This window comes from Narcine bancroftii, chromosome 1 (assembly GCF_036971445.1).
Source record: "Narcine bancroftii isolate sNarBan1 chromosome 1, sNarBan1.hap1, whole genome shotgun sequence".
Taxonomy (NCBI): Eukaryota; Metazoa; Chordata; class Chondrichthyes; order Torpediniformes; family Narcinidae; genus Narcine; species Narcine bancroftii.
In genome coordinates, this window is record NC_091469.1 from 102,948,514 (window position 1) to 102,972,921 (window position 24,408).

Consider the following 24,408-nt stretch of genomic DNA (forward strand, 5'->3'; position numbering starts at 1 on the left):
ATGCAGGCCGGCATGATTAGCGTGGCGCTTAGTGCAATGCTGTTACAGCGCCAGCGATCGGGACTGGGGTTCAAATCCCAGGCTGTCTGGAAAGATTTTGTACATTCTCTCTGTGTCTGCATGGGCTTTCCCCGGGGGCAAATGGGGAAGGCAAGATTTCACATAAACCAAAGGAAATAAACAAAACATTTAATAAGTTTTATAAAGAACTGTATAAATCAGAATCAGTGGGGAATTCCGTTAAAATAGATGATTTGCTTACATTGGAATTACCAAATTTGGATCAAGATGAACGAGAGGGGCTGAGTGTCCCTTCTTCAGAGAGGAAATCAAGAAAGCTCTTGGATCATTACAGACCAACAAATCACCGGAGGAGGATGGGTTCCCCGTCAAATTTTACAAAGAGTTCAAAGATCTCTAATTCCCCTACTTATGAGGGTGGTGGATCAGGAGACAGAGACACGTACTCTCCCGGAGTCTTTCTCAACAGCAATTATTATTGTGATCCACTTTATCCCTTTTTCTATAGGCCCATTTCATTATTGAATGAGGATTATAAAATTATATCAAAAGCATTGGCCAATAGATAGGTGTATATTTGCTGAAGTTGACAAATCCAGGCCAAGCTGGATTTGTACAAAAGAGACAATCAGCAGAAAACGTGAATTGTTTAATATAGTGCATCTGACACAGTCAGGGGTGGATCCAGGCATTGGCGTGGCTTTGGATGTGGAGTGGGACTTTCTGTTCAAATTACTGGAGAAATTTGGACTCGAACAACCATGTATTAATTGGGTAAGAATGCTCTACCATAAACCCCAAGCTAAAATTATAACAAATGGGCAGATGTCTCCATTGTTTCCATTGGGTAGATCCAGTAGGCAGGGTTGGCCACTGTCCCCAGTGTTGTTAATATTAGCAATTGAAACACTGGCAGAGATCTTCTGACGGGATCCAGTAATAAAGGGGTTCAAGGTTGGCCAGGAGGAGAGCAAAATCAATTTATTTGTAGATGATGTGTTAGTATATTTGACCGAGGTGGATTATAGACAGTATCAACAAGGGAACTAGTATAAATGGCTGCAAGAGGGCATTAAATATTTGGGGGTAAAAATAGATAAGGATTTGAGTAATTTATATAAACTTAGTTATCTCCCTTTGCTCTGGAAGATTGAGGAGGACTTGTATCGAAGGAAAACCCTGCCCATAACTTTGGTGGGGAGGGTTAAAGTCGGGGGTAAGAGTCGGGGGAAAGGACTCTAAATGTAATATATCATTATTGAGAAAGATTGTATTGTTCTGGATTTGTGCAAGTCTTGGAAAATCAAAAATAAAATATTCAAAAGAAATACACCCTGAGAAAGAGGTTCCTCCAGCCTTGTACTCTTGTCCTTAGATAGAGTGGGTAAATTAATTTGTTCTAAAAACTCTACCATTTCTATTTCTCAGGATGAAATTTCTGTAGCTATCCCCTCTTTGCAGTCTGGTAAATCTCCAGGTCCAGATGGATTTCCTGTAGAATTTTATAAATATTCTTCTTGTGTCTCATCTAAGGTCTGTGCTTGAAGATTCATTTAAAGAATGTATACTTCCCTCCTTTTTATGAGGCTAGTATTTGTCTTATTTTGAAACCAGGCAAAGAAGCAACTGAATGTGCTTCTTATAGACCAATTTTAATTACTAAAAGTTGATTTGAAGATTTTATCTAAAGTGTTAGTGTATAGATTAAAAAATATTTTACCAACAACTCTGACCAAACAGGTTTTATTAAAAACCATTATTCATACTATAACATATACCAAGTATTGAATACACTATATTTGCCCTCCACCCATGCAATGGAATGTGTTCTTTCACTAGATGCTGAAAAAGCTTTTGACTGAGTGGAATGGAAATATTTATTTGCTACATTAAAGAAATTTAATTTTGGTCCTGATTTTATTAATTGGATTGAAATATTATACTTTCTAATTTGGTCTAATCTACAACAGTTGAAAATGTTTAGGCTATTTAGGGGAACACAGCAAGGATTTCCATCAAATCCTGTACTGTTTGATATAATACTAGAACCATTTGCAGTAGCCCTTCGACAATGTAGAGAATTTGAAGGATTAATTAGAAACAGAAATGAACATAAATATGCAGATGATTTACTGCTTTTTTTTATTTCAAATCTTGAGGTTTCTTTACCAAATATATTAACTATGTTTACTCAATTGGACAATTTTCAGAATTTAAAATAAATTTACAAAAGAGTGAACTTTTACCTTTAAATTCTATATATTCTAAATTTCCATTTAAAATAGTGAAATACAAATTTAAATATTTAGGAATCACTATCACAAAAAATTATAAGTAACATGAAAGAAAAGTTTGTAGAATTACTGAAACATGGTCACCATATTTGCTTACAATGATTGGACGTATTAAAATGAACATTCTACCTAAGTTTTTGTATCTTTTCAAGCCGTAACAATTTTTATTCCTAAAAAATACACAAAAAAGACCGATTTTCAGTTATCCTCATGCAAAATAAAAAGTGATTTAACAATAGTGAAAACAGTCCTTTTATAGTGTCGGAGCAATCCATGATTAGTGGAACAAAAGCCTGATAGCTATTGGAAAGAAACTGTTTCTGAACCCAGAGGCGCTGGTCTTCAGGCTTCTGTACCTTCTACCTGAAGGCAGCAGTGAGAAGAGGTTGTGACCAAGGTGATGGAGTCCTTTATGATGTTGGCTGCCTTCTTGAGGCAGCATCTCACATCAATGTCTGCAGTGGATGGCAAGTCAGAGCTTGTGATGGACCTGGCTATGTTTGTTACCTTCTGGAGCCTTCTGCATTCAAATCCCCAATCCAGGCTGTCAGTACATTTCAACAGTGCACCTGTAGAAGTTTGAAGGAGTATTTGAGGACATGCCATAGCTCCTCAGTAGATGTGTAGTGTGACTGAGAGCACTCAAGACCAGAGAGAGTACAACACGCTTTTATTCGGTATAATAACACATTATAGGTTTTGGACTGAACTGGGGTTTTGGTGGGGATCCAGGGTTTATAATCAGGATATGCAGGGGAGGAGCCAATCCTTAGGACATCACATCAGTAGGAATCCCCAGTTCACTACGTTCACCCCTTCCTTTAGAATGAAGCCTGCAAGTGAAACAAAACACGGTATAGTCATAGAATTTCTTTTTACAACCCCCACCTTGATTGTGGAATTGTTCAGATGGTGTGGTATCTCCTGGTCCATGCCAGGACTCTGGAGATGCAGTTGTTCCCCTTACTGAGGTCGCTTCCCCCCTTGCAGATTGTCGAGCAGGCAAGATGGCTGCCCTCCTTTTGTTGGTGCCAATTTTTAAAACCGGCAATATTGTGAAGACCATGGGTTGCAGAAATATGGCCACTCCCCCTTCTCGTCTGAGGAGGATGGTGCCAGTTTTGAAATGCAGCAAGATGGATGCTGGGGTTTTCCACGTCGCTAACCTTGCTGTGCGGCCCCACAGGAAGGTCATGGCGCACAACACTGGTATTGGGAGGTCGTGGGATTGGGCTTTAGACTCATCTCATTCAGCCCGAAAGGGGTTGTGCTTGCATTGGACCTCTCAGCACTCTCCCTTGCCCTACAGACCTTCACCCAGTCCCCCTTCTTACCACAACTGAAGCAGTTGGAGTCTTTAGCAGGACATCAAGTTCTTGGGTGCTGCTGCTGACCACAGAAGAAGAATCCCTTGGTGCTGGAGGCCGCTGCTGTCAGGGCCGATGCTGAAGTGCCAGTTGATGAAGTAGGCAAAGACAATGCGGTCAGACTATATTCATGGCTTTTATTAGCAGAAACTTATGGTACAATAATGAAAGATTCACCACAGTCAAGCCTCAACATGGCCATTTGAATGCTTACTAGGGGTCACAGGCTGGTTGGGGTGAGCCCAACCTCTCAGGCTCACTCTGAGTAGGGGTGCGAGGAAGGGGTGAACCAGGTGGGGCCAGATCCCTAGGGGCACAGAGTCAGTGCTCTTGTCTGGGAATTTAACATGAGCATAATATTGGTTAGTATGCAGTACGGTTCGAGGCTCAGATAAACAGGCTGGCCAGCCCATCACAGTTCTTGATTTCCTAGGAAAAGCAAACATACGTTCACGAGGTGTTTGATTTGTTACAGTACACAATGACGGAATAGAATGTAACGCCTCAGGCAGCACCTCCTGTCACCGGGTAACAGGGTAACCATGTGTCTTTAACAAAAGGTTAACAGTCTTCCAGACTGTAGTGGAAGAATCTTATGAGCCCTGGGTGGATCTCTTTCAGACCCTCAAGCTGAGCACCGCCAGCAGCTCGTGACGATGCCTCAGAGGGATCATTTAACCTGCCTGATCTGTACTGGATCTCATAATTGTAAGTTGAGAGTTCTATTCGCCAGCGTGCCATCTTATCATTCTTGATTTTACTTTTGTGTTTAGTATTGAACATGTAGACTACAGATTTCTGATCAGTGACTAAGGTAAATTTTCTGCCAGCTAGAAAGTGTCTCCAGTAGCAAACAGCTGGGCTTCTTTTTCAATGGCAGGATGTTTTAGTTCAGGTCCGTGTAACGTGCAGGAGAAGAATGCCACCGGTCTGCCCTTTTGATGAAGGGTTCCTGCCAAAGCACAATCTGAAGCATCAGTTTCCACTTGGAACGGGACATCCTTGTCAATGGACGAGAGTGCAGCTTTGGCAATATCAGCTTTAATTCTCTCGAAAGCCTTCAAGGCCATTGAAGAGAGAGGAAAAGATTTAGTGTCAAACAGAGGGCGTGCTTTCATAACGTAGTCATGAACCCATTTGCAGTAGTAGGAAAAGAATCCCATACACCTTTTCAGGGCTTTTGCTGAGTCTGGGGGTGGTAACTTATTAAGGGGAGCCATTCTTTCTGGATCGGGGCAGATTTCACCCTTGCGGACAATGTAACCCAGAATGGGTAGCTCTGTCACGTTGAACACACATTTGCCCTCATTAAATGTAAGGTTGAGTTCTTTAGCTGTTGCTAAAAATTTCTTTAGGTGGTTGTTGTGTCCAGTCTGTGTTTTCCTACAGATAGTCCGTCGATAGGGAAATGTACCCTGTAACTCATATGTCCTAACAATCTTATCCATTTCCCTCTGAAACACGGACACTCCATTAGTGACTCCAGAAGGTACCCTTTTAAACTGGTATAACCTCCCATCAGCCTCAAAGGGTCATTCCTTTTTTTTATTGGGGATTTGGTGGTAAGCTGCTTTGAGGTCGATAGTGAAGCACACTTTGTATTGCACTATCTGATTAATCATTTCAGTGATGCGTGGCAGAGGATAGGCATCCAGGTTCGTGTAACAGTTGATTGCCTGGCTATAGTCAATTGCCAGTCATCTCTTAGTGTGATTTTTCACAACTATCACCTGGGCTCACCAGGGACTCTTACTTGGTTCAATTACTCCCTCTTTAAGCAATCTCTAGGTCTCAGCTTTGATAAACTCACGATTCTCTTTGCTGTAAGAACGGCTCTTAGTGGCAATCGGCTGACACTCAGGGGATAAATCACTGAAAAGGGAGGGAGCTTTGATCTTTAATGTGGACAGACCATAGTAACTAGCACGGGGGATGGAAAGTGTAGGTAGTGGCCCATCGAAATTTAACACTACCCTTTTCATCTGAGATTGAATATCCGATCCCAGTAACACAGGAACGCAGCACTCAGGCATTACAAAAAGCTAAACATCAGCCAGGCAATGTCCCTGCAAAGTAACTTTACACTTGTCCTGTACAGTTTTTGTAAGTTCACTACAAACCATCGATATCTTTCGGTTCGCTGGATATCTCCGCAAATTTAAGGCTTTGGCGACCTTCTCGTGGATGTAGCTGTCAGTACTCCCCAAGTCTATTAGGCAATCAAGAGGCTCGCCATTCACTTCCCCCTTCATATTCAACCATTCCAGTCTGTAACATCCCCCAAGCTTTGCAGTTAATTGAGCCATCACAGGGGAACTTTGTGCTGCTCTCACCTCGCTCTCACTTGAAGCCGATTCTGCCGGCTCGTCTTAAGATTCCTCCTTTTCACAGTTGTCTTCCATTCCTGTAGCCCCAGGATGAATTTTCTTGGCACTTTTCTTCTTCTTATCAGTGGGAGTACTTTTTGCCTTATACACTTTAGTGAAGTGGTCGAATTTCCCACAATAGCTGCAGGTAGCAAATCAAGCCGGGCACTTCTGTCTGGGGTTCCAGCTTTTATCACAGAAGTAGCATTTGCCAGGGGTTCACCCTTTTCTTTCCTTCGGGGTTCCAGCACTCCTCGATGTTTCCCCTTTGGTTTCTAGCATTTCACAGGACCGCATAGCACTTCTCATCATTGTTTTGGCTAGAGTGACTGCCCGTTGTAGTTAAGGGCTCCGTCTCCAGCAGCCTCTGTCGGAAGTAACGAGTCAATTCCATTGACAAAAGCATCCAGCTTCAAGGCTGTGGTGTTGTTACACATTAACTGCCCTGACATCACATTTGTTTGCCAGTAAGTCGAGGGCCAGTGCACAGGCAGCATCACTTTCCCCGGGTTTCTGGCATCTAGTCAGCAACTGGTGTCGAGCAAGCACCACATTCCGTGGTGCCGCATAATAAGTGGTCAAACGTTCCCGGGCTCTAGCCAGAGTGGTAGCTCTTGCATTACGGCAAAAGGGACCTCACCCAGCAGGGAATTCAGGTGGCCCTACTGTATCGCCTCATCAACCACGTTGTTTCGAGCCATGTAGTAATCGAAACAAGCAATCCAGTGGTTGAAAATTTCTCTGGCCCTCGGGGCAGACTGGTCGATGATCAGCCGCTCTGGCTTGAGTGCTGCATCCATTTCTGCTAATAAAATTGAAGTGCCAGTTGATGAAGTAGACAAAGACGATATGGTCAAACAATAATCATGGCTTTTATAAGCAGAATCTTATGGTACAATAATGAAGGACAATGGGTGCATACAGTTATACCCAAGGGGAGTGTCTTTAACAGTAGAGATAATGCACAGTCAATGTTAGTACAGCAAGGCTTGCCAGAGGGGAGACAGGCAGCTTAGTCGAGATTCACCACAGATGCTGCATGGGGAGCAGCTCCAGGATTCAGATCATCCTGGAGAGCGCCTTCCAGGTTATCAGCTCCCAGTTGGGCCATCTCCAGTGACTTGGCCAGCCGCACATTGTCAGATAGCGCCATGCTGCCTTGCTCCAGCAACCTCTGCCTGATGTACTTGGACCTCACACCACCGACAAGAGCATCCTGGATCTGCTCATCTTTCCATTCTCGGGCCGTGCCGTCTTCATACCCGCAGTTCCTCACAGGATGAGGACAAAATCTTTGAAGATTTTGCACCAGGCTGCAGCTTCCGTTGTGAGAGCTCATCCCTTGCTATAGGATATTCTAGAATCCAATGTAGCGAATCTTCAGCCTTTCCACGACCGACTCATAAGTTGAGCAGTCCCTGACGATCGGGAATCCTTTAGTTCTGACGCGTGAGAGGAGCCCCGACCTCGAGTTCATCTGTGGAGTAGACCGTTTGTGTGGCCGCCAAGTACATTTGAAAGCACTCCAGCCAGTGCATGAATACCTCCAGGGACAGAGGATCGATTAGGAGCATCGCTGGCTTTAACTGAACATGGTAAAATTGAATAAAATGTAGTGCAACTGAGAGCACTCAAGACCAGAGAGAGTACCTTATGCTTTTATTCACTAACAATAACACACATTTGGACTGAATTGGCGGGGATCCAGGGTTTATAATCGGGAAATGTGATGGCGGAATCGTGGGAGGATCTAGTCCATAGGTTATCACATCAGTAGTGAATTCCCAGTTTACTACAGTAAGTTTGCCTTCTTCATGTGCTGGCTCTGTGAGAGCTCTTCTGAAATACAGACTCCCAAAGAATAAGCAAATACCAAGAAGGCGTCAGAATAAATACTGAATACCTGACATGGGAGGAGTTCAGACCAACAAAAGGTGTCAATTGGATAAGAGGAGAGGAAGAATTGATTTTGGCTCCGTGAAAGGAGAAAGAGAGGAAAGAGAGAGCGTGTGCGCAGGGGGAAGAAGAAATAGAGAAGTTGATGTTCATGCCATCAGGTAAGAGGGTGCCCAGTTGGAATGTGATGTGTTGTTCCACCAAGTCTCAGTGTGGCAGTCCATGAGAGTGGAGAGGCCATATGCTGAGTAGGGAACATTACTGCATCCAGTGTTCCCATTATGGTCTCCTCGACATCGGAGAAATTGGGCGCAGATTGGGAGATTGCTTCATTGAGTACTTTGCCACCCATTTCAATTCCCCATCCCATTCCCTTGCAGACATGTCTGTCCATGGTCTCGTCTCCTGGCAGACTGAAACCATCTGCAAATTGGAGGAACGACCCCTCATATTCCTACTGGGCACCCTCCAACAGGATGTCATGAACATCAACTTCTCCCATTTCCATTAACCCTCCCCACTTCTTCCCCGTCGCCATTCCTCCAGCTCTGCCTCTCTTCCCTTTTCCCTGTCTCCTTTCACAGAGTCAAAATCAATTCTCACCTCTCCTCTTATCATATTCAATTAACACCTTCGGTTGCTCTGGACTCCACCCTGGAAACCTAGTCTTTATTCTGACACCTCCCTGTTCTTTGCTTATTCCTTGAAGAAGGGCTGAAACGTCGGTAATATGTTTACCTCCGACGGACGCTGTGAGACCGGCTAATTCCTCCAGCATTTCGATGCAGTCTGAATCTCACAGGTCAAGCGACTGATGCTGGCGATAATGTTGAGTCACCCACCGGGACCCCCCTGTTCTGAGTTCCCGAACACTGAGACCGTCGAGTTGAACCGTCCGCAACACGTTTGGCCAGACGGCAGCTTCCGGGAGGCGGGGCGACACTGCGGAGCCCCGCCCCCCGTTCAGTGTCATGTCGAAGGCGGAGCGACCAGCAACGGGCCGTGTCACGTGATGTTGACGGGCGGGACTGCCTGCAGCCGGTTGGATCACGTGGGGCCGACAGCGTCCGGAGGAGCCTCGGTAACGGGTGCAGGTCGTCGTGACCGTCTTGCAGAGCATGGCCCATGCGCTGCGGGACGGCGGCCGCAGTCTCTGGTCAGGTCTGGCCAAGGGAAGGCTGGCGTCAGCGACCCACTCCCGGCTCAGCTTCCCATCAGGTAACCGCTTCAACCCACTGGGCCCGGCGTCAAATTCCCATCCAGCCCGGACACGTTCACACCGTCAGTCAACCCGGCTTCACCCCAGCACCTGTCCTCCGCCACCTGACCTCACACCCTGGTCAAAGTCGGTTATTATTATTATACACCCAATGAAACAGGGGCGGGTCGTAGTGATTATACACCCAACCACGGTGCGCACACTAAAACAACACACAGTTGTCATCAAGATCACAAATATTTGGGATGTTGTGGGATACTGTTCCTCAGTCTCACAGCCTGTGGGAAGAAGCTATTCCCCAGCCTGGCAGTCTAGATTTCAATGTTCCTGTACCTCCTTCCAGATAGTACTGGGTTGAAGATACTGTGTGCTGGATGGAATGGGTCTTCTATAATTCCTTGAACCTAGCTACAGCTAGGTTATGGCTCTCAGTTATAGCTGGTCAAAGTCCAAGTAGGCCGGTTTCAACTGGTCGAGTGTGAAAGTCTCTTCCCTGCCACCAATGTCCAAAAAGCAGATGGAGCCACTGTGTCTGAGGAGACGGTATGGCCCCTCATAAGGCTGCTGTAGAGATGGCCAAGTAGCCCTGTGCCGAACAAACACGTATTTACAGACGGTAAAGTTCTTTGGGATGTAAGTGCAGGGTTGGCCGTGGGGTCTAGGTTTAGCGGGGGCCAGAGTGCATGGGCACTTGCGTATTCAGGACAATATGGTCACTGGGGACTCCCCTAAGTCTTCAGGGGCCGTCACAAATTTGCCTGGTATAACTGGGCGTGCGCCATAGACTAACTTGGCAGAGGATGCCTCAAGGTCCTCCTTGCGTGTGGTGCAGATGCTTAACAGGACCCAAGGGAGTTTGTTAGCCCAGTTAGGTCTGGTAAGCTGTGCCATTAAGACTCCCTTAAGGTGTCTATGGAACCTCTCCACCAACCCGTTGGCCTGTGGGTGATGCACTGTGATGTGGTAGAGTTGGGTCCCCAGGGTGTGGGCTAAGGCTGGAAGTGAATTGGGACCCCTGTGCGATGTAAGGTGTTTGGGGACCCTGAAACGTGCTACCTAAGTGTTGAGTAAAGCCCGTATGCATGTTTCTGTGGAAGCCTCTGATAGTGACACAGTCTCTAGCCACCTGGTCATCCGGTTGACCATTGTGAGTAGGTAACGTGCATCTCTGGATACAGGTAGGAGCCCTCAATGCCAATGTGCACGTGGCTGAAGCGGCAATGTGCTGGTTCGAATGTCTGTGGTGGAGCATTGATATGAGTCTGGATTTTAGATGACTGAGTACAAGTCCTGGCCCACAGGGCAACCTCTTTGTGGAGTTTGTGCCAGACGTACCTGTTTGACACCATTTTGACTGTCGTCCTGATGGCGGGGTGAGCCAAGTTGAAAACCTGGATCTTCCATGTAGCCAGAATGACAGGGTGGGGTTTACCCGTCGAGGTGTCGCAGAGCAGCGTGCGATTGCTGGGGGTGATCTGGATGTCCTCCAGTTGTAAGCCGATGAGCACTAGTCGATACCAGGGGTAGGGTCGTGCACAACCAAAATAGCCGGACAGGATAGGATGTCGGCCACCATGTTGGATTTGCCAGCTATGTGTTTAATGTCCGTGGTAAATTCGGAAATGTAGGACAGGTGCCACTGTTGCCTGGCTAACCACGGATCTTACACCTTACTGAAGGTGAAGGTAAGTGGTTTGTGGTCCGTGTAAATTTTGAACTTCCTGCCCTCCAGGTAGTAACGAAAATGCCGAATTGCCAGGTATAAGGCTAACAGTTCTCTATCAAAGACACTGTACTTGAGCTCTGGTGGCCTGAGATGTTTACTGAAAAAGGCCAGCAGTTGCCATTATCCATTCACCAGTTGCTCAAGTACACCCCCGACTGCTGCGCTAGAGGCATCTGTCTTGAGGGCGGTCGGGGCATCTGTCCATGGGTGCACCAAGAGGGTGGTATTGGCTAGGGTGTATTTGGTGGCCTGGAAGGCCTCGGTCGCCTCCTAGGTCCATTGTATGTTTTTAATGGGTCCTGCTGAGAGGGGAAAGAGTGGGCTCATGATGCGGGTTACTGTAGGTATGAAGCAGTGATAAAAGTTGACCATGCCTGCAAACTCTTGTAGTCCCTTCACTGGGGAAAGAGTAAATAGCATCCACCTTAGTGGGTAATGGTCTGGCTCCATGTAGGTCGATGCAATGGACCATGAAGTCAATAGTCTCTCGACCAAACTGGCACTTGGCCAGGTTGATGGTTAGGCCAAAATTGCTCAGCCTGGAGAATAATTATTTTAAGTGGGCGGCCTGCTCCATGCAGGTATGGCTGGCGCTTAAAATGTCGTTGAGGTAGATGAAGGCAAAATACAGATCCCAGCCCACTGCATCCATCAGCCTCTGGAAAGTCTGAGCCGCATTTTTTAACCAGAAGGGCATGCGGAGAAGTTCAAACAATCCAAAGGGGGTTATGATGGCAGTTTTTGTGATGTCTTCAGGGTGTACCGGGATCTGGTAATAGCCCCTAATGAGGTCCACCTTTGAGAATATCCATCCCCCTTGCAGGTTAACAGTGAAATCTTGGATACGGAGCACGGGATATCTGTCTGGACTGGTGGCCTCATTGGGGTGGCAGTAGTCTCTGCACGGCCTCCAACCACCCACTGCCTTGGGGACTGTGTAGAGAGGGGAGGCCCAAGAACTATCAGAGCGCTGTACAATGCCGAGTTCCTCCATCTTTTTGAACTCGTCCCTGGCTAGGTTGAGTTTCTCGGGTGGGGTGGGTGGGGGGGGAAAAGATGCTGCACCATGACATGGAGGGGAGGACCCTCTGTAACGGTTTGGTGTCTCGCCCCATGTTTAGGTTCTGCTGAGTGAAAGCGAGGCGTGGTGATGGAGGGGAATTCTGCTAGGACCTGAGTAAACTTGTTGTCAGCAGTACTTACTGAATGCAGGTGAGGGATGGTGAGTTAATTGCCCTAGAGCGAGCGTGACTGAAAGGGCCAGGTGTGGACCAGCCGAAGCCCCTTGATATCCACCAGGAGTAAGTTGGCTGACTTCAGTAATGGTTGTTGCACAGCCACCACAGTAAACTTCCAAGTGAATTGTCTGCCCCTGAAGTGTAGGGGAATGGTGTGGGTGCCGAATGTTTGGAAGGTATACCTTCCACTAAGGTGACAATAGGTGTTTTCAAGCTGCCTTGTAAAATGGGGTTAACTGGACAAATTGCCTGGTTAATGCCTCACTCACAGGGCAGCTTGAAAGAATCCAACCCAGTCACCGGGCTCCAAAATCAATCGGGTCCCTGCCCTACCTTGGACATAGTCAAGGAACCCAGTTAAACTTACCTAGGTCAGCTTGAAAACTAAAATGGCCGACCCAGTTACTCATGTGATGTCAGTGGTGGCATCACAGGAAAATTCTGGCTGAAGTGTCTGCCATGATTAGGGCAGAGAGAGGGGTCGCTGCCACGGGGTGGGGGGTGGGAACTTACCGATGGTTCCCCTGTGTGCATCCTGCGTCATTTACCACGTCATCATGGGGGTGGGATTCCCCCTTAAATCGCCATCCCCCTGCAGCTTAAAAGGTGCTGGAAGCACATTTGCGCCACTTATTGCACCTGGGTCCCAGGAGCGCTAATCAGGTGCTGCAGCTTAAAAGCACCTATTGTCTGGGACAGCAGTGGCCAACTGGGGTGGGGTGGGGGGGGGCAATTTTATTCAATTGTTTGTAGTCCACAGTCATCCTCAAGGTGCCATCCTTTTTCTGGACTGGCCAGACAGGGCTGTTGAAGGGGGAGGCTGCAGGTCTCCCACAGGAGAGCCTGCATGGCTTCTGTAATATGCTGGTGTCCCCCCTGGTACGTGGTATTGCCACATATACGTTATTTTGTGGGGAGGGACTGCCCCGTAATAAATTGATGCCAAAGATGCATTCAGGCAAAAGTGCAACGGCAGTTTCAGAGGGTTGGTTCCCAATGGCCAGGCGGATGGTGACTTCTTTCGCGGGCTGGAGGGAGCCTCCCAGTCCCTCTGTCTGCATAGGGGTTCCCCTCCATCCTGCGGGGTTGCCTGGGATGATGGTGTGCTGTGCACCTGTATCCACGAGTGCCAGCCAGCACTGTACATGCCCTTTCCCCAATGTTCACTATAGGAATATGTGGCCTCAGGTCCCCTGGGTGGGAGAGGGCAATGGAATAGATGTGCTGCAGACCCTAGTCTTCATCCTATGGGAGAGAATTGGGAGTCTGCCATGCACCATTGGCAGGCTGCTCATGCAGGGCAAGCGCAGACATCACCTGCAGCAGCTGCTGCCTGATCTCAGCCTTAATGGCTAGGGATACTGCCGGTCTTCCTCTGGCCAACCTTTCACCTACACAATTTCTTGCAGCGCATACAGGGGAGGTGTGGGGACCCCTTCAATGCTGGGGGGGTCCACCCCAGTGCACAGCAGATTAAAGTAGAGCCGCTTGCACGGCGCAAGGGGCTTGGGTTCTGGATCCTGGACTCTGCAGTACATATTAGGGCGGGTGCCTCCCGAGGCATATATTCCAACCCTTCCAGGAGGGTGATAGTGTCTCGTACCATCTTCCCTGGCATGGGGCCCATGAGAGGCAGGATAATTGACTTGAGGTTGGGTGCCGCGGTGGTAACGAGGTGCTCTGCAAGCATGCGGGTCACCCTTGTTTTTCGATAAAGTTCTGGTCAATGGCCTCCCTCGTAGATCCCGTTGATCGAGGCTCATTCTCTGATGACCTGGGTCCCTCCCCTACTGTGGCCCAGTGTGGTCTCCCGTGGAGGTTCCACTCCAGACAGGTGGGATACCGTGCTCGTATGGCTGTGACCACACGCTCCCAAAGGGATGACATGTTGCAGACAACCTCTGGTGGCTCCCGTAGGGAATTATTGACTATTTGGGAGTCGGAGAGGATCCCCAGGGCACTGGCCTCTTGAAGGGAGAGGGCAATATTGGAAGCCCCTCACCCCACAGTCTGAGCAGTCACGCAGTGCGGTGCCCACCTGGCCGCTGGCATTGTCAATCTGCCAGCTAGGTGAGCTTCGGGGAGAAATCCCAGGTCTCAGTCGTCTCTGAGTGATCCCTGGTGTGCCCCTGGCTATTTCCTCATTGCTCTACCCTTCTCTGCAGAGGAACTGGGATCGCGTGGTGACGGGTTGAGCTTGCAAGGGTTCGGCAGTGGGGGAAATGGGATGGTTGTGACAGAACCCCAGCTCCCCAGGCGTTCCTTCTCCATCACTGTCCATTCAGATGTCCCCATTCCCCAGCTAAGCATCTAGCTGCTCTCCACGCTGGACCAAAGCTTAAATTTTAATCAGGTCTAGTCGCCAACCAGAACGACGGGCTGCCTGCGCCTGCTGGAGCTGCACCAGTCAGCAATCAACCTCTGTGCCTTGGGTGTACAGGTCATTTGCTCTGCTCTGAGTAGCAAGAAATGCCTCCTTTAGCGTGCTGCAGCTCTACCCCAGGGCTTCTGTTTCCTTGACCTTTTGATCAGAGATGGTCTGCAGCTTTTCCACCAGCTGATTGAGAATCCCTATATGGCAACTTAGCAGTGACGCCAGCAGCCATTAAGCATCCTTCTGACTACCCTTTGGCTTGGGAAACCCTGACTCTTTGAGGAGGGCTACCACATGGAGCCCCATACGCTTGCCACAAAGGTCCAGCTGCTTGAAACAGTCCACGGGCTTACCGAAGTCTGCCAACATGCCAGCCACACTTGCAAATCCTTCCCTGTCATTGGCCCACCCAAGGATTCTGCCTTTGGGGCCAGTACTGGTTTTATTTCCCCTGTTCCTAAACATCCCTCTCTCGTCTGTGCTTGCCCAAAACCCGTGGGACACTGGTTGCAGTGCCGATTGTTGTTTTATGGTTCCCATCCATGTGTCCCTCTTTGCCCCATTTTTCTGCTTTGCTTTCTGAGTGAACAATATTTTTTAACAGGCACAAGGAACATGCTGCTGCATGCAGTTCGGGTGGCCAGCACGTACTCGCTTGATGAAGATAGATATTCCAGCTTGTACCAAACCCACATCCCCACCAACCTGTTACAGAAAACGCTGCTCGCAACTGGCTCTGCCTTTATGTCTCTATATGATCCATACCGCCACGGTGAGTACCTTTTTCTTTTTCTAGGATACATGTTCAAGTCCAGATGCATCTCACAATGCATCATATCATGTCATGGATTACAGAGCATTCGAGCTTTGATTACAGTCCATTGACTGTTGGAGAAAGGATATTTGCGGAGGAGATTTACTGCCAGCAACCATTGATGATTTGACCTTAATTAGCCCCCAGAAAGTCACAGAATCCTGCTGGGAGTGCCATGGGATTTGCATTGTATCTTCCTGAAAAACAGAACTGGGAGAACACAGTATGCTTCTGATGTACTTATAATAATCCCTCTCCTGCGTTCCTTATCCTCTCCTCCGAGCTTGCCCACCTGTATTGGAGGATTTAAACCATGCTTTTTGCTTCAGCTTTAAACCATGTTTTTTGCTCCTGCAAGGCTGAGAATCAGTAACTTGCTTGAGTCTCAGCAGACATAAGCTAAATTCCACCATGGGGCCCAGAGATGCAGTTATCTGACATAAAGACATCTGTGTATCAAGAACATTTAATCTTCCTGCTTGTTTTGGTCACAGTCTTTCAAGCAGAGACAGAACCTTGACACAAAATAAACCATTTATATTCAAAGTGATAAGCTGAAAGTTGTGTTATTCGATAGAAGTCTAGCCATGCTAGTTTGCTCGCTTATCTTTCTTTCTGTGCTGGGAATAGGTGCTTGAGTAAGCAGGTTTTGGGTAATATAAGCCATGGTCCCGCTGCTGAAGTTTGAGACTCTCCGAGAGGTGGCAACATCTCAGCAAGAAAAACTTCTAGAGTCCAGCCAACGACCCAGTCGGGGGAGGTGGAAAAGCTGCTACCTACTACAAGTGTGTAGTCGTTGCCCCGCTTCAGCAGTTGGGACCAGTCCAGGCGTTGATAAGTATAATTGGGAAGGGCTTGCATATTGTAGTTTGATATTAGCTTTAGAATTTGTAATAAAGATTTGTATAAACTGAAGTGCTCTCGGCGTGTGTGTCTATTTTTTTTTCGGTAGCTCAAACACTGAAACCAATCTAAAACGAACAAAGTGAGAGATACAAGTTTACCCAGGACACCACCTAACCCTTGGGCTCACCCACCACATACCTTGACCCGCCTCGCTCTCTGAGTCCATCAGTCCTGGTGTTGGATTGGGATTATATCAGGTTTGATGGGTTCACAGAGAGACAAGTCTGGACACATGTTGCAATCAGAGGTAACTTTATTATACACAAGGGAAGATGTCAAACGGTACTCAATCACTCAAGCTACTCAATAACTATACAGGCATTTACATCAGACCCAGGATGGACTCCTGATAACATTGGCCACCTATTCCCTACACAGTAAGAGACTTAAACACTGTAATAGTGTAAGCAGGCACATTGGGCACAAGGGTCTTCAATACCAGTGGCTGCTTACCCTACCACACTCTCCCGTATGTGTACGCACTCACAGACAGGAACTTCCAAACATACTCCCAATTCCCTGTACCAATGGGATGTGGCTCACTGCAAGCACTGATCTATCGCAGTACTACAGCGCAACTAAATGTAGTGCACACCTAACCCATGGCTCCTTCAGCAATGTCCACAGTAGTGACCTAGCCTGGAGCAGCAGTCGTGGCTAGTTTTAAGAGGTAGAAGTGGGTAAACTGTGGCATATGTTAGAATTTATATGGTTCTGAGCCGGATGTCTGGCCATGATGATGCTGAATCATTCAAATGAGCCAACTGTAAGGTTGCACTAATGGGTAGGTGGAGTCCATCCTTGATTGGCAGGTGATGTGATTTCCAATTAGATTCCAGACAGGGAGGTCACATGATCCTCCACCATCCACATGATCCAACACCTGGTCATCCATCTATTCCCTCAGCAGACCACCTGACTTTCCACTGCATTGTGTGAGTTTGCCTGCTCCTTGCTTTCACTCTTTGTCCCTTAGTGATTGTAGAGGCTCTCCACCATCTTCTGAAGTTCAGTTAGGGTTAAGTAACAATGGTGGCCTCACCAGCGCTGCCCAGATCCCAAAAAGTGAATATCAAAAATAACACCATACTCCACTTGCTGTGTATTAGAGTTGCTGCAAATCTATTTTCTGCTTGTGTTGTAGATATGGTGGCCGTTCTGGCAGAAACTACAGGGCAGATAGCAATCCGCAACCTCCGCGACAGAATGAGAAACGATGCTGAGGGACATCAGATTCTGCAGTAAGTGTGGTGTGCACCCCAAGCAGACAGCACAGCTGGTCAAAACTCTGGTAGTCCCTTCATCCGAAGGATCCAGATGTTTCAGGTGGCATCTCCTTTATCATATTCTCAAGACCTATAACTGGGAACCTTGCCAGCCAGTTGCTAGGTGAATTAGCTGATGTAAATTGCCCTCTGTGTAAGTGGGCAATAAAAGGATGACATCCAATGAAATAAGTTGGGGAAATGGATGGCTGTAAGAGCTGGTGTTGATTTGATTTGAGTGGCTTCCCATGTAAGAAACTTTGACAGCTACAAAGTAAATTTAACAAAATAAAAATGCTATGAAGCAGAACTTGTAAATTTGAAGAAGTTCCCATCAGTGTGAAGGAGAGAGCAAAGTGTGATGGAGGAGTGAGGTGCCACAGCCCAGTGGTTAAAGATTCTGGACTAAAGATCCAGAATCATGACTTTAATCTCATGACAATTCTGGGGATTTATAATCAGTGAATGAAATAATACAAATTTAAAGTACCAGTATCAAGATACTAAAATGTAAACATCCATCTGGTTCTTCCTTTTGGGAAACAAATCTGTGTCTTCTCTGGTCTGGCCTGTTTGTGACTCGACTCATAGCAAATTGACTATTAAATGGTCTCCATTGACCATGTATGATAAATTGTTGGTCACTGGGATTAGACTGCAGAATCCTCAAATGTGTTGGAGTTTGTGCCTAACCTCCTAAGTGTTCTTGCTGGGTTAACTTGTCTGAGAGTACAATGTAGATTGTATTTGCATTTCCTGATCACAGCATCCTTGTGGACAGCAATGGGGAAGGAGAAGTGGTGAGAGTATTAAATGCTGACTCAGCTAGTAAAGCCCATGTCCCATTAAAGAATGAAAAATAAGGAGCAGAGGACCAAGCCCTGTGAGCAAAGGAATTGGGCCCAAGGTGAAGCACAGTGTGGGAAGAGGAGCAGGTGTAGGCCCAATGGGGTGAAGGGGTGAGGACAGCTTTTATGTTTGAGAGGGACATGCGACAAAGAAATGAGAGGTCACAAGTGCAAGGGGGACCGATTTCAACAGGAAAGAATGACACCTACTGAGGTGCATTTGGAACTTGTAGAAGTCGAAGAGTTGATTGTGATTGAAAGGGTGGAAAGAACTGCTGCTGCTCACCCTTTGTGATTGTGCTCCTGGTGTTTGTGTTTGGAGGGACAGACCTCGGATCAGCACATCAACGCTGGATTTAACCAGCCTGAGAGAGTTGCCTCCAGGAACGCTTGGCAGAGAATACATCCGCTTTCTTGATGTCAACGTGAGTGATGTTTTGCTGACCCATCCTAATCTTCCCTGGAGCATCAGCTGTCTTTAAATTTCAACCGCAGCAGAATATTGTTCTTGTAAAATGAGGACATGTTTATTGAGTCCATGTCCAATACCAACTGACTTGTAGATTGACTTTCACTTGAACTTGGGTGTACCTCTACCACAAGTACTCTCTCATGGAGCATGCTTTCCAAAGTGAAAGTTTTTCATTCTGATAGCACCTTTAATAGTTCCAAGATATCCCAAAAATGCTTTGGATACAATGCAGCACATCTGAAGAGTAGTCAGTGTTGTAATGCATGAAAAGCATATAACAAACTACTATAAACATTGATGTGGTGATAACCAGCTTATCTGTGTTTGAAAAGCAGTTCGCCAAAGGTAAATACTCTTGCATTTAAAGTAATCCAATAAGTACTGTAGTTTTAAATGTATGCTTAAGAATGTTTCGAGAAGGGCAGTGGAGTTGTATGTATGGACTTTAGTAAGGCCTCTGACAAGGTCATGCATGGTAGGTCAATCTGGAAAGTTAGAACATAGAATCCAAGAGGAGCTGGCTCCTCTTGGATCACACAATCAGCTTAATAGAAGGAATCAGAAGGAAGTATGGAAGAATGTTGTTCTGTTTGGTGGTCTGTGACTTGCGTGCCTCAGGGTTGGTACTGGGTTCACTGTTATCTTTATTAACAATTTGTATGGCAATAGAGTTACCTTGATTAGTAAGTTTGCAGATGACATTAAAATTGGTGGTGAAGTGGACAGTGAGTTGGATATCCAAGTTTACAACAAGATCTAGATCAGTTGAGAAGGTGGGCCAAAGAGTGGCAAATGGAATTTAATTGGCAAGTGACAGGTGTTAACTTTGGTAAGTCAAACCAAGGTAGGTTTGCTTGAAGGATGATAGGACATTAGAAAGTATTGTAGAACAAAGAAACCTCAAGGTACAGCTACATAGTTCCCTGAAAATGGAAATTCAGATGGACACGGTGGTAAAGAAGGTGTTTGACATGCTTGCCTTCATTTGGTGGGGTTCTGAGCACAAAAGTTGGGATGTTATGATTTACCTGTACAAGGTAATGGTAAAATCAAGCTTGAAGAACTGTGTTCAATTTTGGTCACCCAGTTATAGGAAGGACATCAATATCTTGGAAGGGGTGCAGAAGAGATTCATTACCTGAACTGGAGGGCTTGAGTTATAGAGATAATTTGGATAGGCTGGGCCTTTATTTTCCCAGAGTGTAGGAAGCTGAGAGGTAATCTTATAGAGGTTTATAAAACCGTGAGGGGCATGGATAAAGTGGATGCTTATAGTCTTTTCCTCAGGGTAGATAATTCGAGAACTAGAGGTTGTAGGTTTAAGGTGAGAGGAGAGAGATTTAAGAGGGACCTGAGGTGAATCAGATGCCAGAGGAAGCTAGATGCGGGGACAATTTTGACATTCAAAATTTGAAGAGGATTATGGGGGTGGGGTTGCTTAGAAGGATATGGACCAAATTCAGGCAAATGGGATGAAGCCAGAATGCCAACTATCAGCATGGACTAGTTGGGCCAATGGCCTATTCTGTGCCCTTCTAATGGTTTAAATTAGGATGATTTCCAGAACATTCAAGAGGCAGAGAGGAAGATAGAGAGGACTTTCACCCCCAAAAGTTAGGAGGCAGGTAGCTGGGTGACTGTCAGGAGAGGGAAGGGAAATTGACAGAGCAGAGCACTCCTGTCAACAATAAGTATACGGTTTTGGATACTGTTGGTGGGGACGACTGACCAGGGACAAGTTGTGGACATGTGACTGGCACTGAGACTGCACTCTCAGCTCAGAAAGGAATGAGGGAAAAAGGAGAGCAGTAATGATAGGGGATTTGATAGAGGTTTTGTGGGAGAGATGGAGAATCCTAGATGGCCTGTTGCCTTGGTGGTGCCAGGGTCCATGATATTTTGGATTGAGTTCTCGATATTCTCCGGAGGGAGGGTGAGCAACCAGATGTCATGGTCCATGTAGGGACCAATGATGTGGGTAGGAAGGATGAAGAGATCCTGCAAAGACATTTTAATTAAATGCAAAGTTGAAGGCATTACTAGTCAGAGAAAATATCACAGCTGTGCTTAAACAGGACATACCAGAGGGCTCGTCTACAGAGGCCATATGGGTGTAGCTGAGTAACAGGTGTGACCACACTGATAGGGTTGTATTATAGTCAGAGAGACTTGGAGGAGTGAACCTGTAGAGAGAGAGCAGAGCAATGTAGGAAACAGAAAGTTGTGATAGTAAGAGATGTTAATTTTCTGCATATTGACTAGGACTTCCATAATGTAAAAGGACTGGATGGTTTGGAGTTTGTCAAATGTGTTCAGCCATGTTTTCTAAATTAATATATTGAAGTACCAATGAGAGAGGATGCAGTACTTGATATCCTATTAGGGAACCAGACAGATGTATGTGTAACCGAACGCTTTGGGTTCAATGACCATAATGTCATTAGTTTCAAGTTAATTATGGATAAGGACAGGACTGGTCCTCGAGTTAAGACTCTAAATTGGAGAAAGGTCAATTTTGTGGAACTGAGAAAGGATCTAGGAAGAGTGGATTGGGATAAGTTGTTTTCTGGCAAGGATGTGTTCATCAAAGGTGAAATTTTGAGAGTGCAGAGTTTCCATGTTCCTGTCAGGATTAAAGATAAAGTTAAGAGGCATAGGGAACCTTGGTTTTCAAGGGATATTGGCGATCTGGTTAAGAAGAAGAGAGGTGTATAGCAGGTATAGGCAACAAAGAGCAAATGAGGTACTGGAAGAGTATAGAAAATGTAAGAAAATACTTATAAGGAAATCAGGAAGACAAAAGAAGACATGAGGTTGCTTTGGCAGATAATGTGAAGGTAAACCCAAAGGGTTTCTACAAGTATATTAAGAGTAAAAGGATAATAAGGAATTAGTGTGGTTGTCTATGTGTGGAGCCTCAAAATGGAGGAGATCTTAAACAGGGTTTTTGCATCAGTATTTACTCAGGAAATTGGCATGATGCATAAGGAAGGAAAGGAAACAAGCAGGAGTGTCATGGAACCTATGCATATTAAAGAGGAGGAGGTGCTTGCTGTGTTACAGCAATTAAAGATAGATAAATCACCCAGGCTTGACATGTTATTCCCTTGGACATTGAGAGAGACTACTATAGAAATTGCAGGGGCCCTGGCAGAAATATTTAAAATGTCCTCAGCTATGGGTGAGATGCGGAGGATTGGAGAATAGCTCATGTTGTTCCGTTGTTTAAAAAGGGCTTCAAAAGTAAACCAGGGAATTACAGGCCGGTGAACCTGACGTCAGTAGTAGGTAAATTATTGGAGGAGTTCTGAGAGATCAGATTTACAAGTATTTGGACAGCCAAGGGCTGATTAAGGATAGTCAGCATGGGTTTGTGCGTGGTAGGTTGTGGTTAATGAATCTTAAGAGTTTTTTGAGGAGGTTACCAAGAAAGTATATGAAGGAAAGGCTGTGGATGTTGTTTACATAGACTTTAGTAAGGCCTTTGACAAAGTCCCACATGGGAGGTTTGTTTAGAAGGTTCAGACATGGAGAGGTTGCACAAAGTATTGAGTTTTGGAGTTGGGATGTTATGGTGAGGTTGTACAAGACATTGATGAGGCCAAATTTGGAGTATTGTATGCAATTCTGATCGCCTAACTACAAGAAGGATATCAATAAGACTGAAAGAATGCATAGAAGATTTGCTAGGATGTTGTCGGTCTTCAGGAGTTGAGTTACAGAGAAAGATTACAGGTTAGGACTTTATTCTTTGGAGTGTAGAAGAATGAGGGAGATTTGGTAGAGGTTTACAAAATTATGAGGGATATGGACAATAAGTGCAAGTAGGCTCTTTTCACTCTCTAGCTTTGCTAACTTTTGCCTTGAAAGACATATTTTCCAATCCAGGCAACGTCATTGTAAATCTCTGCACTCTCTCCATAGCTTCCACATCCTACCTGTAATGAGGTGACCAGAACTAAACACAATATTCCAAGTGTGGTCTAACCAGAGGTTTATAGAGCTGCAACAATAGCTCATGACTCCCGAACTCAACCCTGATTCATGAAGCTCGATTCATAAGCCTTTTTAACTGTCCTATTAACCTGCACGTCGACCTGAAGTGGTCTTTGGATTTGGACCCCAAGGTTCTTCTGCTCATCCACACTGTTATATCTGACCATTAAGCATATATCTGCCTTCAGGTTTGGACTGCCAAAATGCATCACCTCACACTTAATCTGGAATGATTTCCATCTGCCACTTTTCCACCCAACTCTGCATCTTGTCTATATCCTGTTGTAACCTATGACAGCTTTCAACACTATCCATAACTTCTCCAACCTTTGTATCATCTGCAAACTTACTGTCCCATCCCTCTTTCTTCATGCAGGTCATTTTTAAAAATCACAAAGAGGAAGGCTCCATGAATAGATTCTTGCGGAACTCCACTAGTCACTGACCTCCAGGTAGAATAATTTCTGTCCACTACTACTCTTTGCTTTCTACAGGCAAGCCAATTCTGTATTCACACAGCCAAGGTTCCTAATGTTCCTTATCTGAAATACAATTGTCTCCAACTGGAGTTCTCCCATCTTTAGAAATAGCGAGAATGGCATAATTAAATCGATTGCTGGCCATCCATTCGGAGTGGAGACCTACTGGATGGTGTAGTGAGGGGGAAAGCATTAGCAGAATAGGCAGAAGAAATTGCAAGCACGCTGGCTGAGATTTGTGAGACATTATGAAGAACACTTGAGGTGCAAGAAGACTGAAAGGTAGCAAATATTGTGCCTCTATTCAAGAAAGGTTTCAGGGAATAGCCTGGAACTACAGGCCAGTGAGCCTGTGGTTGGTAAGTTATTGGAGAAGATTCTGAGGGAGAAGATGTACATGCCCTTGGATAGACAAGGGTTGATTAGGAAGAGTCAGTATGGTTTTCTAACTGGGAGGTCATGTCTGAAATCTAATAGTTTTTTGTAGATGTGATGAAGGAGACTGTTGAGGGCAGTGGTAGACATTGTATACAGATTTCAGCAAGGCTTTCTGGAAGGTTAGGTCTCATGGGATCCAGGGTGAGAATGGATGGAAAATCAGCTTCATGATAGAAAGCAGAGGGTGATGGTGGAAGGTTGTTTTTGGACTAAGGGGCAGTGATTAGTGATATGCCATAGGGCTTGGTGCTATTTGTCATCTATAGCAATGATTTAGATGAAAAGATACACGGTATGATTAGCAAGTTTGCGGATGACACTGAAATGTCTAGTATTGTCGACAGTGAAGACGGTTGCCAAAGGTCTTGATTGGTTGGGCAGAGGAATGGTTGATGGAATACAGAGAAATGGGAGGTTTTGCATTTTGGGAGGTCCAACATGGGTAGGACCTACTCAGTGAATTGTGGGCATCTGGGGAATGATGTAGAGCAGAGGGATCGAGGAGTACAGGTATTATAGGACTTTGAAAGTGGTGTCACAGGTAGTTAGGGTGGTCAAAAAGGTTTACAGCATGTTAGGCTTCATCAGTTAGAGTATTGAGTACAGAGGTTGGGAGGACATGTTGCAGCTGTATAAGATGTTGATGAGGCCCCATTTGGAATATTGTGTTCAGGCTTGGTCACCGTGCT

The 24,408-nt window shown here is 46.0% G+C and overlaps 1 protein-coding gene and 1 long non-coding RNA gene across 6 annotated transcripts in view; one reads left to right on the plus strand and one right to left on the minus strand.

The window, feature by feature from the left end:
- Positions 1–2,968: 2,968 nt before the first annotated feature.
- On the minus strand, positions 2,969–9,330 carry LOC138761957 (uncharacterized). The gene is made up of 2 exons (XR_011356651.1): positions 8,683–9,330; positions 2,969–3,148 (listed from the first exon to the last, which is right to left on the minus strand). It is a non-coding gene; the product is annotated as an uncharacterized lncRNA (long non-coding RNA).
- The window catches only part of coq4 (coenzyme Q4 homolog (S. cerevisiae)), a 31,142-nt gene continuing 15,686 nt past the window's right edge, over positions 8,953–24,408 (plus strand). For 3 of the 5 annotated variants that reach the window (XM_069934959.1, XM_069934966.1, XM_069934949.1), the window contains exons 1-4: positions 8,953–9,162; positions 15,106–15,273; positions 17,366–17,462; positions 18,657–18,759. In XM_069934959.1, coding sequence (XP_069791060.1) covers positions 9,063–9,162; positions 15,106–15,273; positions 17,366–17,462; positions 18,657–18,759 — 468 coding nt within the window. In that variant the 5' untranslated portion in view covers positions 8,953–9,062. Of the gene's footprint in view, positions 9,163–12,010; positions 12,102–15,105; positions 15,274–17,365; positions 17,463–18,656; positions 18,760–24,408 lie in introns of all 5 variants that reach the window. The other 2 variants (XM_069934968.1, XM_069934974.1) reach the window with 2 other exon arrangements.